Below are 16,990 nucleotides of genomic sequence, written 5' to 3' on the forward strand. Positions count from 1 at the left end.
TCATACTTGGAGGCTCTAAATAAAAACATGCAAAAGCATCAGAGACCTCCAAAGCAGACACCCAAACAACCTGCACTTCCCATCACAAACCAGACAACACATAAAACACAAAATCAGTGTGCCGCACAATCACAGCCCTTAAGGCGAAATAACATACCTAACACACTAGTAATAGGTGACTCTATAGTCAGGCACACTGATGTCCCACTCACTAGGCTGGACAAGCAGAAGGTTACTGTTAGCCGCCTGTCAGGAGCCAGAGTCCGCCACATAACACAAGCACTCAGGTCACTCCAGAACAAGTACAAATATGACTCTGTCATTGTTCATGTTGGTGTGAATGACCTGAGTCATACCTCCCTGGACTACATGAAAAGAGACATGGAAGAGCTCTCTGATCATGCAGCCCAGGCTGGTATGACCCTGAACCCTGAGTGGCATCATGCCCTCACCAAGAATGATACGTCACTATAAAGAAAAAATTATCAATTTCAACAATTGGCTAAGCTTCTGGTGTCAATCAAAGGGGATGCAGTGTCTGTCAGCCTGGGACGACGTGCTTGACAAGCTGCGTTGCTTCTCAAGAGATGGCTTGCACCTGTCAACCCTAGGCTTTTGAATACTGGCCAAGGCTCTTGCTACCCCAATAGTGCCTTTTTTAGGCAAGGCTCAAAAGTCAAACCCACCTCCGTAAATAGCACAATTAACAAAAAACTGAGGGTTTTGCTACTCAACGTCAGGAGTTTAAATCTCAAAATGCACACGCTCGAAGCACTCCTCAGTATGGAGAACGTCAACATCTGTGCAGTAACTGAAACCTGGTTCAAGGCTCCAGAGAGCACCCCAGCACTACCGCGCTACAACTCATACCACACGTTTCAGCCACAGAACACGGACCAAAACACAAATATTCATCAAGGATACCTACACCTCCAGGTTAGTGGCGCAGCTTGATACCTCCAAGGTCATCCATGTGCAACTAACATCGGGCAAATCTGCAATGCAAATTGTGGCCTGCTACAGATCACCCTCCATGACCCAGGACCACCACTCCACCTTTCTGGAGACACTGGAAAGCATGTAGGTCCTACCGAACACCCTGATATTGGGTTATTTCAATTACCCTACCATTCACTGGGAAAACTACTCGAGTACAAATTCACAGGCCCAGCGCTTCCTGGAATTCATCAACTCAAGTGCCCTGGATCAGCTGGTAAACTCCCCTACCAGAGGAGAAAACGTATTTTACATGGTCATGACCAACATGGGCGACAGGTGTTCCATACCGGGGGTCAACCCGTCACTGGTTAGATCAAACCATACACTAATCACTCTGGATGTCCACACCCCACCACTACCCCAACCAAGGAAACCACAGTAAAATCTTTTCTAAAGCAAACTTCACCTTACTTAAGACAGAGGTGGTAGGTTTCACAGCACCCACGCTAAAGGATAACGCTGCCTAAGATGCAGGAACCTTTACAAATGCACTGTATGAGCACCTACAGGGATGCATGGATCGTGCCATCCCTAGCAAAACCAAGATTCACTCCTCTAAGAGAAGGAAATCAGTTTGGTGGACCCCTGCAATAAACAGGCTATACAATACAAGGAGGAAACTAGTTCAGAAAAAAAGCAAATCCCCAGAAGGAAAGACATCCCTGATCAGTATCAGTAAGAAACTAAGGTCCCTCATGAAATCATCCAAGGCTAACTTCGAAAGAAAAATAGCCAAGGATTCAAAGGATAACCACAAAGCCTTCTTTAGCTATGTTAAGAATCTAAGTGGCAACTCGCAGATGTGCACTGAACTAGTGCATAATAGCACAAAATATAATGAACCTACTGATATTGCCAACATCCTGGCAGATAGATTCAGTGCAAACTTCACCCCCCTCTCACCTCCAAAAGGGCCCACAACAATACCGGAAAAGTGTAGTGTCCCAAAAATCAGACGCACAGGTAAAAACAGCCCTTTCAAAAGCCAAAAACACAGCGTCAGTGGGACCAGATGGTGTCCCAGGCTGCGTCTTGCATGAACTAAAATGAACTAACCCCCACCTAAACATGCTGTTCAACCTCAGCCTGTCCACAGGCTACGTGCCCATAGAATGGTGCACAGCAATGGTTATTCCGCTCCACAAAGGAGTGGCCACAACTGACGCTGGTAACTATCGCCCCATAAGCCTGACTAGCCTAGTTGGCAAGGCTATGGAGTGCATCATCATGGAACTCATTAACAAAGGCATTGGGAACCTCCAAACACTTGACCCAACCCAGTTCGGGTTTGCTAAGGGCAGATCATGCCTACTAAACCCGGTTGACTTCTTTGAGATAGTCACCAAGGCCATAGACGAGGAAAAGGTGGTTCACACAGCCTACCTTGACCTCGCCAAGGCTTTCGACACCATTCCCCACTCAGGTATTACAGAAAAACTCACCAGCCTGAACATAAACCCCTACGTCACGAGATGGGTTGCCAACTGGCTTACAGACAGAACTCACATGGTAAGAATAGCCGGCTGCAGGTCCGACTTTAAACCAGTCACAAGTGGTGTCCCGCAAGGCCCGGTCCTGGGACCCCCTACTGTTTGGCATATACTTCTCAGAGGTACAGGCAAACACAGGAGGACTATGGCTAACCAAGTTCGCCAATGACTGCAAACTGGGAGCCATAATTGACCCTCTGGCTGACATGGACATCCTCCAAAAGGGCCTTACTGAGATGGACACGTGATGTCAAAGTCATGGCCTCAAGCTAAATGCCAAAAAATGCATAGTCATCCCATTTGGGAAAAACAAAACACCCACGAATTACCACATAGGTGGCAGCCCCCTTAATACAGAAGAGGTAATAAGAGATCTGGGGTCCCAGGTAGATAGTAATCTCTCCTTTGACAATCATATTGCCAAAGTAGTTAGGAAATCCTTCTATGTGGCCCATCTAATTACTAAAGGGTTCGCATCTAAAAATAAAGAGGTTATAGCGCCCCTCTACTCGTCACTCATTAGACCCATCATAGAGTACAATGCCCCATTTGGGATGTACCTCACAAGACACTTCGAACAGCTGGAAAGACCACAAAAGTACCTTCCCAAGAGGATTACGGGCCTCAAACACATGTCCTATGCAGCCCGACTGAAAAAACTCTGTCTGTACTCAGTGGCATATCGCTTACTCAGAGGTGATCTCTGCCTGACTTACAAAGCCATGTCCAACTCAGAATTGATGGACATGGTCCACCTAAAGAAATGCAAGTCACTGTGAGCCACGCACTCTAGTGAGCTAAACCTCGTCACAACAATAAATTGAACATGCTGGAGAGATAAATTCCTGTCACAGAGACTCCCCATGCTTTGGAACAAAATTCCAAATTACATCAGGCAGAGCCCCTCACTAACAGTCTTCAAGAGGAACCTTGACGAGTGGATGGGTAACAGAAAATACACCCCTGGGATCACTTCATTGGCTCTTCTTGACAGAGGATCAGTTAATTAATCAATGGGACGGTGAAAGCCGACACACTCTGGCTAGGCTTATAAATGCCCTTGGGCAGATAGCCTAGTACCTACCTATGAACCTATGAACCTGACAAGCCTGAGCAATCAAGGCCAGAGTATACCTGGTCATGTGGGTGTAGTAATTAATAGCCCTAAAGACCAAATCAGAAGCAGTGTAAACTTTCTTGCCAATCGTCTCTTTTGCCCTACTATCCTTATCAGAAGGCAGACGTTTGGAAGAGGGCAAAAGTTTAAAAGGTTTGTCAGAAGTGACTGACACCACAATAGGATCTGCAGAAGGGCATTTAAATAAAACTTGGCAATCCTCAGGAACCTTATAGAACCTATCAGATTTCTTAGGAGCAGGAGTCTGAGAATCAGGAGGCTTGGAAGCAAAAATGAAAGTAACAAGTCAGCCAACAACCCACATTAAGAATTCCATCATCCTAGAAATTGTGCCCCCAAAGGATAATTCCTCAAAATGAGACTGAGGGCTAACAGACTCCTCTTCATCAGAACCATAATCCAAAGCTGATGGCATTGTGAAGAATAGGATAAAGACCCCTCATCAGACACTGAATCCTCAGCCGAGGAATCTGGTTCTCCAAGCCATTTAGAAGGGGTAGAGGTTCAAGGAGGAGCAGGTACTGAAACCCATTGAGGAGGCTTTAGGGCCATTAGGGCAGAAAACAAGCCCTGAGTAAACTTGTGGGGTGACCTGAAGAGGGCTATGCACAAGAGATGCCCTCACAATATGACAGATTTGGAGAGCTTTTGCAAGGAAGAGTGGGCAAATATTGTCAAGTCAAGATGTGCCATGCTGATAGACACCTACCCAAGAAGACTGAATGCTGTAATTAAATCAAAAGGTGCTTCAACAAAGTATTAGTTTGAGGGCCTGCACACTTATGCAACCAGCTTATTGTATGTTTTTTTATTTTTTTATATTTTTTCCCCTAACAGATTTGTTTTTGAATTGAATTGTACAGGTTATGGGTCACATTAAAGGTGGGAAAAGTTTTGAAATGATTTTTTGTGGTCTTATTTTTTTACATCACAAAAACCTAAAATTTTAACAGGGGTGTGTACACTTTTTATATCCACTGAACATGTTCACATCTCAACAGCTGACTACAAAATGGCAGTCAGGCTCACACTTGCTCAATACTTATACTCTAGTGCAAGCCCTTGAATAGCTTCTTAAAGGTATATACACACATATTAATTTACATAGCCTAAACTCACTTTTTCTTTCCAAATAAATTGTTATGATTATGGAGCACCTGCAAATTAAAATATCTCTAGTTTATTTCTCATTGTATAAAACAGATTCACCTTCAACTGATTCTTCCAGCTTCAAATAAATTAAAGAAACTTCAAACAAAGGGAAAAAAACATGTCTTCACAACTGTGGCCATTCTTCTTCCTGCATGCCTATGCAGAGGTGTATATAAGATTTTGTGAAGGGGACAGCTGCCCTGTGAACAAGATGTCATTGGCAATACAGTGCACTACTGGCGCTCAGAAGTGAATGTTGATACTGCATTTTTGGTCAAAGATGAAACTCTCGGTGCTCTGTTTGTGGAATTTATCTCTGTTGTTTCATGTGTGGTATTTATCTCTAGCAAGCCACTTGTTACATTGAAGTTTAAAGAGGATTTTTAAGTGTGGTGACCCCAAATGCAAAACGGAAGATATAGGCAAATAACTCTTTGACATACAGAAGAAATTGAGTAGAGATATGAAGTCCTAATGATATACAAATATATGCTAGAGGACCCTTTTTTACCTCAGTTTGTGGTTGGGGGGGGGGGGGGGGTTGGTCACAGGACACTGGAAGACCTAGCTACAGCTCTCTGCCTAAGAGCAGGTGATTCACTGAAGGACAGATGATCCGAATTGTATGGTTACAGGGATGGGAATGAGGGTGATTCTCTACACTTACCGGGAGTTTTAGCATTCTTGTTCCCAAGATGTAGTGGCCATCAATGTCGACAACATGATAATGGCATGATATGTGAACAAGCACGGAGAAATTCGCTGTAACTCTCTTTGGCTGCAGGGCATGCTGGTATGGAAATGGGCTGTGTCTACAATTGCTTTTTGATCACTAGTCACATCCTGGGAGAAGTCATTTCTTTAGCAGACAGGATCAGTTATTGTTGCTTAGTGATGCCATGACTGGTCTCTATGGCAGTCTGTGACATGGCAAATCTTTCATATCTGTGGGAAGCTTTGCCAGGACATCCTTGCATCCCAGTCAGTGCAGTATGAAACAACTTCTTTTCCCTTTTTCCTTTCTTAGGAGGGTATCACTAACATGCCTCCTGGGCCTCTTTTGCACTGTTCATTTCCTCTAATCCCAGATTTCATTCAGAAAGCCAGAATGAGCAAATCCAACCTCATTCTTGTAGCCCTGTATTGGGCTTGACAAGTCTGGTTCCTCCTGCTGTGGCCTAGTCTTCTGGAGATAACATGCACATCTTAAGCCCTTCAGAACCTCTAAGAATTACTCATCCAGCAAGTCTTACCTAGACCTTCTCTTTCATGGACTAACTACATGATTTCTTCAGATCCAGTGATGGCAGGAATCCATCATTCCCAGACAAGGTGGTTTAGATCCTTACTCTGCTCTGAGACCAAACACGCACAGAAAAAAAGAATAGAAATAAGAGGACTTGCTTTTTTCTTATGGGCTACTGCAAATGAAAATGAATTAGACTCTGTTACTGCTTCTGTGTCCTCCATTTGGAATGTTTGTCATTGCATTTTGATAGTGGTCTGGGTTATTACTCAACTAAAGTTCATCTGTCAGCTGTCTAACATTTTTGCCAGAGTGGTAACTCCATCTTTGGCTTTCTGGAAGGTGATTAAGGCCTTCCTTGTGGGTACTTTTATCAAGCACTCTCTAAATAAGGATCTTGCCCCTTCTTGGGATTTATATTTTGTATTAGTAGAAGAATTGCTGTTCCTGTATTTGAACCAGCTGGTAACAACAGATTTAATGAATCAGCTACTACAACAGATTTAAAGTATGATTTATTTATTTATTTATCTATTTGTCTTTGTTGACTGGGAAAAGTCTGACTGGGTAAAACCCATTTTCAGCGAAGGCGTGGGAAGAAAAGCCCCACAGTTAAGTTACACATGATGTGTATTTATAATTGGAGAGTAAAAAAATCTGTACATGAGCTATGATTTTAAATATTTTTTGAAAATTTCTTACATGAACATAGCATTTTAACTCAAAAATGGGAGAATTAAAATAAATTGGGTAATTATTGACTAGAGAAATAACATACCTTTGTTGAAGGTTGTGCGTTAGGGCCGGCAACTCAGCACGTAAAAATCAACTGCCAATCATTAGCGGAACAGAATTCCGCTGTGGCAACCCCTAACTGGGAAAAGCCGAAAGACACAACATTGACTAGAGAAATAACATAAAATGATGTATTTACAGCATGATGGCTGCATGGAAAAGATCAAACTGGGGTGTTTTTGAATTTAGTAATAATTTACAGACAAGTAGAATGTAGCTTATAAAAGGAGAAGTTATGGAAAAGAGCAGGAAGATAAATGGATAGAGGAGGAAGTGTAGTTAGTGATGCGGTATAAGAAAAGGAGGAGAAGTACGAGTTTAGGAAATAAGTGCAGTATGAGGAGGCACAGTAAGGTACAAAAAGATTAGGAAAGAAAGTGGCTGTAAGAGTTGTAGAATAGTCTGAGTAAAGCTATCTAAGTGACCAGGAAGAACAGAGCCATCTTTGGCGTAGGTGCTCTTTAAACAACATTTTGAAAGTATTTAAGTTTTGTATCTTTTTAACTGTGTGGAGATTTCATTTCAGAGTTTTGACACATAATGGGAGTAGAGAGAGTCTCCAGCAGTGTTGAATGTCTTAACGATACGTAGTAAAAGTTTATTGGTAAAGCAAAGGTCTCTAGTGAGTAAATAGTCTAGTAGGGTATTTTATATTGCTGGGCATTTGTCTGGAGAATACAATAGGTTGAGGGCAACTATTAGTTGAGTATGTCAACTGGTTTGGGAGTTCAAGCCAGTTTAATTGTTTTAATGTATGGCAGTGGTTTGTTTTATAAGGCTGGTTGTTTGCAAATGTTGCTATTTTGTAGTAGCAGGAGACCAGTTTAGTTTTATATGTAGTGTTGATATTTGCAATAAGAGGAGAAGCATACAACAGAGAAGGAAGGAAGTATCTTGTTGCAAAGGTAACCCTTGCATGATCTGTCAGGTACTGTTTGGCCCTATAGTGGGGAGCCGAGGTTTGGACGGAATGAAGTATGTGGTGATCAGATCTGAGGTTGTCATCTGTTATGAGTCCAAGTAGTTTAGTCTGGTTTATGGTTTCTATTTGCTGACATAATATGAAATGTGTGTTTCTGGTTAAGGTATTTTGGAGTAAATGGCACAAGTATGTTGTTTGGCATTTAACAGCAAGTTAGAATTTTTTAGCCATATTTCAATGTCAGAGAAAGATATTTGAGTGATTTCCTGTAATTTTGTTACGGATGCTACAGAGCAGATAAGGGTTGAATAGTCGGCATATTGTACGAGCAAGTGTTATAGCAGTATGAAGTTTATTTATGAAAATATTAAATAGAAGGGAGCTGAGTATTGACCCTTGGAGAACACCAACAGAGATTGGTTGAAATGCTGAAAGGTTTTGCTGCCATTTAGTTACCGTCTGACAATTGCATAAATAACTGTGAAACCAGGAGAGGGAGGGGTAAGTAAGATCTACTGTTGCTAGTTCAGAGAGGAGCTTTTGTTGGGACACTGTGTCAAATGCTTTGGAAAGGTCAAGGAAAAGTGAAGAAACAAGGTTGCCCATTTTTCTGTATTGGTTTACTATGCTGGTGAAATTGAGGAGGGCAGTAGTAGTCCTGTGGCTGCTTCTGAATCCACGCTGGGTGTTGGAGAGAAGGCTGTGTTTAGTTATATGTTTCATTAACTGAGTGAATACATTTTCTTGAGGATTTTATTGATGAGTGATAGGATAGCAGTAGATTGTTAACTCTGTTGAAGTGCCTCCTTTGTGAAGGGATATAACAATGGATTTTTTCCAGATAGATGGGACATCATTTTCAGTTATTGACCAGTTGATTAGAATGGAAACAGGGAAGGCTAGTGCTTTTGCACCTGCTTTGAGGAACTCAGTGAGAAGGTTATCAGCAGCCGAGGTTGCTGCTTTTAATGTAATGTCTCTTTTGTAAATGTTTCTTCTCTCTGTAAACTTATGAAGTTTTTCTCCCCAGGACTCCACTGAAAACAGACACTTCTTGTCCAGTTGGACTATCCTGGCAAACAATTGTTAAATAAATAAATAAAAATAAATAATTTGGCTAGCAATTTTTTATGGTTTTTGTTGGGATGGGCTGAAAACTAAAAGACAGTGTGTTAGCTTTCAACAACAGATGGAAGTGGGAGGCGTGAAGTGAGGTGGTCATTGATTAGTGGCAGAACTGATTGGCTAAAATGATTGTTGAACTGAGTGATAATGGACTCTCTGTTGTTTGCAGCAGAAGGACATGGTTTATTGGTATGACCGGGGTGTGATAGTTTAAAGAGGACCAAAAAAGCTTGGGGTTGTTTTGTTGCTTTTTTGGAGATTACCATAGTATGATTTTTTTTGTCAGATATTTAAAATGTTGGTAGATATGTTATATTTTTTTCTTATACCATTCTTTCTGAACTTTATCTGTTTTTCAGCATGAGCTGCTTGGTTTCTTTTTTTAGCCAAGGTGCTGTTAGATTTTACCTTTCTTGTTATAACTAGTGCTAAATCATTTAGTATTTTTAGGAGGGTGTAATTGAAATTAGTAACTTCATCTAGGGGCATTACTCTTAATACATTCCAGTTGTAGTAGGGCAGGGCTGTAATAATTGTGCCGTTATCGAATTTGGTTAAATTGTGTACTTGTTTATGTATTTGTTTGGGTGAACCATGTTGTTGTCTGATTACACAGTTTGGGAGGTGGTCAGTTATAGTATCTGGCAAGCAACCAGAAGATTTTATATTATGGGCTTTGTTTGTCAATATCTATTCCAGTGTGGACTGAGTGTTAGTGCTTTTGTTGATTCTGATGGTGTAGCATATTAGTTGGGTGAAGCCAAATAGGCGAATAGAGTCCTTGGGGTTGCTTCTGTTTATGGATTGCCAATCTATATTTATGTCACCTAAAATGAAGGTTTCCTGAGGGATGTTGTTAGGTATCCAGTGTAGGATATTTTCAGCAGTGGTAATGTTGTTCCCAGTGGGATATATGCTGCTGAAATACATATAGATTTTGTTTGGTTGATTTTGAGGTATCCAGTCAGAAGCCCAATATTATTAAATTTTGGGATATTTAGATGAGCTGGAACTATTTCTAAGTTGTTTTTAAAAATAATAGCAATACCACCTCCTCTTTTAAGATTTCTCTCCATTTTGGGTATGTTAAAACCTGGGGGAATAATTTCATTTTCAGTCATTTCTTGTTTTAGTCATGTTTCAGTGGTGATTAGAATTACAGGCCTTGTATATCAATAATCCTTACTTGGTATTTCATAAGGAGACAGTGTCCCTGTGAACAAATCCATCTTTCACATCCAAGATAGCTGCTGAAACTAATTTGGAATGGTACATTTTTCTACTTGTTTTCTGTCCAGAGTACTCTAACAGAGCTAAATACTTGCTGCATTATATGGGTATTCATAGGCTACTGAAATTTACCTGGACTTAACTAAATCTATTATGATTTTTAGTTTTCTTCCACTCTCCAAAAAGAAACTGGAAAGTTATTTTGGGAAACCGAGACTTAACCAGAGTATTAGGGGACCACCCACGCTTCATTTATAAAAAGGTTGCAAGTGTAAAATCCATTTTAGAAATAGGAGAACACAAAACTGTTAGAGGAGCCACTGGCACTTACCCATGTTATAACTGCAAACAATGCAGATTTATTGATTCATCAAAAGATATATTTTTTCCACACATTAATAAAATGGTGGTCAGTAAAGGCAGATATAACTGCAAAAGTACAGGGGTAGTATATCTGACAACCTGCTCCACCTGTCATAATTGCTATGTGGGGAAAACAACTAGAGCCTTTTATAAAAGGATTTATGAACATTGGCTATTAGAAATAAAGACACTAACAATGCTTTAGACAAACATGCTCTGGAGTGCTCTAACTTTTAAGAAATTTGTATTTTTTGTGTTGGATGAAATGGATTTGACTCCATTTGTCACAGAATTCAATAATGACTTGGAAAACAAGGAGCTCAGATGGCAGGTTTTCCTTAGGGCAGACCATATTCCTGGTCTAAATGAGACCTTAAATGTTAAATGTCTTTTAAATAACAGACTATATTATTAAATAGTTTATTTGACAAGTACTTTTAAAGTAGGCACACATTTGTATGTGCTACATGGTTTTTGTATACATGTCAAGTGTTATATTTCACATTTGATATTTTTGCCTTTAAGAAAATGGTGTGTATTAATGAACAATTAGATGAATGGACATTTGATTGGTTTATTTTTTAATCAAAATTTGTGTTTAAACTTGACTAATTGATTTACTGGTCAGTTCTGAAGAAGTTTGTTGTGATTAAAACGAAAGAAAGCACTTAACTTTTTATCTGGATGAGAAGGTCCAACCTCATTAACATACCCACCCTAGTTTATTATGACAGTCTTGAAACATGCAATCTTAAAAATCAAAATCATGAAATCCTGAGACCATAATATTAAAAGACCAAAACGATAAAGACCTCAATGTCTAAAAATCTCAAATACTGACTCTCTCTACCAGTGTGGACTCAGGAATGAATGCTAACTTGGGTCCTTTGGGGAGGCAAGTCTAGGAGTTCACTACTGTGGTCTTCAGTGTTTTGGTCTTTTGATATTATGTTCTCAGGATTTTGATTTTTAGGATTGTGTTTTAAGATTGTCATAGTAATCCACCAACTGTTCCTCAAACTGGCTCAGTCCAGACAGGACCTGGAGGGATATATTCTGGTGTTGCGTGTTGTGATGTATACTTGTTGTTGCTGATCCTCTTTAACGTGGGCTAACATAGATCTGGATGGGAAGCTCGATAACAGCATTATATGAATAAAGGAGAGCGACAAGTGGCTTGTGAAAGGTTCAGATGTAAGGCTGCCTAAGTCCTACTAGCCTTAGTCCTAATGACCGCAGAACATAGGCCTACATTATCGTAATTGTGTATCTTTTATTTTTACACATTTGTATTACTGCTGTGCTGCTACTACTAGTAATAACTACTACCGTAACAAATACTGACAAAAATGACATTACTGTCTGCACTACAATAAATACGAGAACTTTATATCATACTTCATCTTTAAAGGGTATTTTACCATCTTTCAATAAATGTATATACAAAAATACATTGATTTAAACAAACCTCAATAAAAATAAACATCTATAAGCCATCAATTATAAAAATAAATTTAGTTAGTGCAAGGTGAACAACACTGCATTACAATAGTATGCTACTCAGCATGCTCACCTAAAATTATTCATATTTAAGTAGCAATCACATATGGTGCCACTAATACATAAAATTCTGCCCCTAAAGCTGATGTCATTTTATGAAGTTTTTTGATTGGTTCTTTCAGACTTTTAAATGTGTTGTATAAGATAGCTATATAGTCTGATGAAGCTATTTAGTGAAAGCGCTTACCTTCTGCAATAAAACATTTTTTATGATCGTGATTATTCAAGTATTGCCATTTTTGTTGACTGCAATTGTTGTCGTATTTATTGGGATTTATTACTACTAATAATAATAACAATATTAATAATAATAATGAAATCTACTTGTCTGTGTTGATAGAGTATGACAAAATATGTGTTTTTTACTTTCTAAGGTAAACGGATTCAAACTGTGACGCTACCTGTGGACAAGACCACTTCCTGTTGCTTTGGTGGCAAAGATTATTCTGAAATGTATGTGACATCAGCTTGTTTAGGAATGGATGATAAATGGATGGCAAAGCAACCCCAGGCTGGAGGGATATTTAAGGTATGAATGCTTTCCTTCTAGGTGTGTTTTGTACTACAGTTTCACTGGTAAATATGAAGCTAATCGTCAGTTATAACATAATTAAAGACTTAGTTTGCAAAGTGTCACTTAGCAGGTTATGCAAGAATAGCATGAAAAGTCCTTTGAAGAAGAGACTTACAGACTTCAGCTTATAGATCTGTTAGCAGTCAATCACTTAGAAGTGAAGCTGATGACTCCTAACACTCAAATAGATCATGCTTTTGCATTTTTATTTCATCAAATTGGTAGTTACAATGTACAACTCAAGTCAGCACTCTGTTTCTTCTCACCTTCTCCATGCTCTGTGACTGAGTTTCTGAGATGGAACATCTGGAAATGCACCTACAGCTGAGCATCTTGGGTAGGTGCATATTAATTAGGACATAAGGAGTACTGTGGTGGAGCTTGGAGACATACTCAGACTTCTGTATTGAGGAAAAGTTTCTGTCTTTCTGGCAGTGTAGGGTATCACATGCTTGAGCAGTGGGTGAAATGTGGAAATCAGCAGGTCAGGCAGCTTGGAGAAAACACAATCAGTCTGTGAAAGCAAATATCTGAACTGAACAGAATGGAATGAAAAGTGAGAGTTAAGGAAGCATGACCATGACTATTGTAAAACTGAAGACCAGAAACATGGGGGATATGTGCTAAAGTGTTTGTGTGGGTAGAGGACAGATTAAAAAAAAATCAAATGCAGTGCACATTAGCAAGTGTTTACTGTATAAAAATGCTAATGTAAAGAAGCTAAAATAAAGTAATTTCTCAGGCTTCTGTACTGATGTAAATGCACAAGTATACCGCAGTGATTGGTAGTCACTTGATCCAAGGATGAGCTGTGTCATGGTTCACTGATGGGTGCTGATGTAGCACATTAATCCAGTTCTGGACTCACACATCTATGTTGCTGCTGCTTCAAGCTGGTGAGATCAGCTGTATCTAACTTCCTTTCCCTTTCTTAGCTTTCTGCATCCGTCTGTTCTGATGTCTAATCGACATATTAATATAAAACATGAAATCTCTGTTAGCTTGACGGTCAAACCTATGTAACCTGTGAGTTAGTGCAACTGTAAAGTTAGAGCTTAATACAGATGGCACAGTATTAACTAAAAATGCAATCTGAAAATATACTTGGTAAAATTAAATAATTTTTAAAATATTTTTATCCTCCTCACAGTTGACTATCAGCTACTGCTGGGGGCCCCTTCTTCTTTACCAGTCTACCAAACCCAACGTACCTCCCCAGTCTTTCGCTGATCCATGTTCAGAGTCTTTGAGGACTTTGAAACACCTAGGGCTAGTATCACATTGCTACCAAGGAGGATTTTTAGTTATGCCCTAAGTTGTCTCCCCCAGCCCACACTCATACTGTCCAGGAATGGATGTAGAGTGGGCATGCTGATGGTATTACCCCCAATTCTATGGTGACTCAGTGCTCTATTGGCCCCCACCAGAGATCAGCTGCAAGGTGAGCCCAAGTGCACATCCAGCCCCACAAGATGAGTATGCCTATCCTCTCCTTACCAGCAGCTCTGATGCTGTTTATTATCTCCTCCATGGCACTGGTGGTGAAACTAGATAAATGAAGGAAAGGGGCCTAGTTTCTTCATTATGCATATTACTGTCAGCCTTTCTGTGTTGCATTTGCAGCAGTCATGGACTTCTACAAAAAATGTCCAGGCCAAGTAAGGGAGTACTTGTGTATTTCTTCTCACTCAAGGTCTCATGCAGGTCTAGGCTGTTTTTTGCACATTAGTAAGAAACCACTAAGGTAGTGAAGTCAGAAAATAAATGTTGATAGTAAGTGTATACTGATTTATTAATTTCCTTTATTTAAGTATGTTTCTTTAATTAGTGAAATGTCAGGAATATTGTAGTATCTAGCAGAAAACACAGAGAAATAAATGTCAACAGCTGCTCACTAATGAAGCAAAGAATGTACGGTATACTAAAAGCATCATTTCCTTTTTTCAGATTATGTCTGGATGGGTCTGCAGAACAACAAGTGTAATAACCAACATTTATGTCACACATTTATTTATGTGAAATTCATGATAGCAATATTGACACAACTGAGTAGAGTACAGTGCCTGCATTGTCTTCTGATATTTATTTTGACTGTAACATACTGATACCTAGGATACTGTTGTTGCCATAGGTTTTATTTTTAATGTAGAAAACAACACATAGGTTCATAGGCGTGTACTAGGCTAATGGCCCTGGGGCCTTTACAAGCCTAGCCCATAGGATTACCCTGGCATCGTGCCACCCGACCTTAGTGCCCAGGGCCTCTGTTGAGTAAAGCCACTGGAGTGATCCCTGGGGTGAATTTTCTGTTTCCCATCCACTCATCAAGATTTATCTTGAAGAGGGCCAGTGAGGTGCTCTGCTTGACATGTATGCGAAGTCTGTTACATAGCATGGGCAGTCTTTGGGTTATAAACCTGTCCCTCCAGCATGTTCTATTGATTGTGGTAATGAGGTTGAGGTCTCTGGATTGTGTGGTGTGGAGGGATTGGGATTTCTTTAGCTGTAGCATTTGCAACAGAGCTGGGTCAGACTTGGCTTTGTAAGTCAAGAAGAGATCGCCTCTAAGTAGGCAATATGAGACAGAAAATAGTTGGAGTTTTTTTAGTCTGTCATATAGGACATATTTTACTTTATTTGAAAGCAATAAAGATTAAAAAAGTGTCAAGTGAGAACAACTGTTAAAAAGCAGCAGTCACAATATAGTTAGGAGACAGTAAGGAGAACATTAATAAAGAATGTTGGTAAAGATTTTATTAGCTATTGTTAAGCTGTATGCCATCCCTGGATATTCAGATGTGTGTGAACATGAATGCAGCACTTACATTTAATAGTCTTCATCAGTACATTTTTAAAATGTAAAAAAAAATAAGTGTTAAAACATTTTAGGAAAGGTTGAAAATGCTATTCAGAGCAGAATATAATATGTAATAAAGCAGATGAAAAACTAGTTGACGCAAAAAAAATATTTCCATCACAGCAATCATTGCCTTAAATAAAATTTCTGAGAATTAGCTATTTTCAAAAAATTGAACCAGTAATGGTCACCGCTTCAGGTAGTCAAAATGTATAAAGCTGCTCTTATGGTTAGTATTAAAAATGCTTCCCCAGTGCAGATGTCTGAGAAGGGAAGATCTTTATGTACAAATGCTGTAGTTTACTTTTCATGAATCAAGGCATGTTCCTTGAAAAAGAAGTAGGACCACTGGGCAGTCTTCAGAGTGTAGACGAGATACTTTTAAACTAGCAGCTGACTGTGGAAAAGATGCAGCCTGTCTGTGTAAAACAACTGCTGCAGCTGAAAAAGTGTTGAGAAGAGAGATTGGAGAATGCCATATAAACACTGAGTATGAAATTACAACTGCAAGTATCCTTTAAGTGCAAGAAATTTACAGATTAATTTTGCATGTGCTTCCATTACAGATCACTGGACTTGGGGTGAAAGGGATTCCACCGTATGCATTTGCTGGTTAATCATTCACTTTGTTGGGCTCAACAACAGGTCATCTTCCATTTCCTACAGCAGCCAACACATCATTCAGTACAGAAATGAAGAAAGATACCACTTTTACTGTGAAGCAACTAATTTTACATTCCTACAGCATAGCCTGTAATGGTGATTGTGTTTTTTTATATAGAGTCATTCTCACTACTAGTCTCTACATTATGACATAATCATTTTTAAATGTGTTTTACTGACAAAGACTTGGAAGAAATAGTTCAAGAACATGCTACTGAAACATCATCAAAAACAAATAAATATTTTATTATTCATTCAAGTACTAAGAATTACTGATTTTGTGTTTCTTGTTTTTCTGAATATATATTATCCTAGAAATCAAATTTTAAGGTAGTAAAGTCCACACTTGTGCTTAATTACTGATGTCTTTCCTTAGGTCACATTTTCAGTAATTCAGTGCTATTTGGTATTCTCAGTGAGGTAAACTGACATCCGATTGGCATACCAAAGCCAAAGCCTTCTCTATGCTGGTATATCCAGCATATGGCCTAAACTCATAGGCTTAGGGGTACATAAGTGGACATAGGAATGTCAGATCCTCAGCCTATCTTGCTGCCAGTCTAAACGCAGGATCTGCGCTCCCATTGGTCTGCTTTTCATGTTGTTGTTGGTTGCTGTCATTACTTACACTTATTCAGATAAGTACCCTGTTGAGGACACTTCTTTTGCTTATATTTCTCATTGAAAGATTTGTTAATATAAGTTAAGAGAGGGAAGTGTGACTGTGGCAGGCAGATATCTTATAAGGACCACCACTCCCAGTGCTTATTTTATTTCGGGACTAAACATGATTACAGAAACCGTCAGATCTGTTAATAATTTGTTCCTAAGACCCTCCATACTCATCTTTTCACTGAAAATACTTAAGGGAATTAC

The 16,990-nt window shown here is 39.4% G+C and overlaps 1 protein-coding gene across 1 annotated transcript in view; it reads left to right on the forward strand.

The window, feature by feature from the left end:
- Nucleotides 1–16,373, forward strand: part of RGN (regucalcin) — a 135,789-nt gene extending 119,416 nt beyond the window's left edge. Inside the window, exons 6-7 of the mRNA XM_044072562.1 lie at nucleotides 12,395–12,549; nucleotides 16,018–16,373. Coding sequence (XP_043928497.1) covers nucleotides 12,395–12,549; nucleotides 16,018–16,068 — 206 coding nt within the window. The 3' untranslated portion in view covers nucleotides 16,069–16,373. The remainder of the gene's footprint in view (nucleotides 1–12,394; nucleotides 12,550–16,017) is intronic.
- The last annotated feature ends 617 nt before the right edge of the window (nucleotides 16,374–16,990 follow it).

Source organism: Protopterus annectens, chromosome 5.part0, assembly GCF_019279795.1.
Source record: "Protopterus annectens isolate FY-2018-M chromosome 5.part0, PAN1.0, whole genome shotgun sequence".
Taxonomy (NCBI): Eukaryota; Metazoa; Chordata; order Ceratodontiformes; family Protopteridae; genus Protopterus; species Protopterus annectens.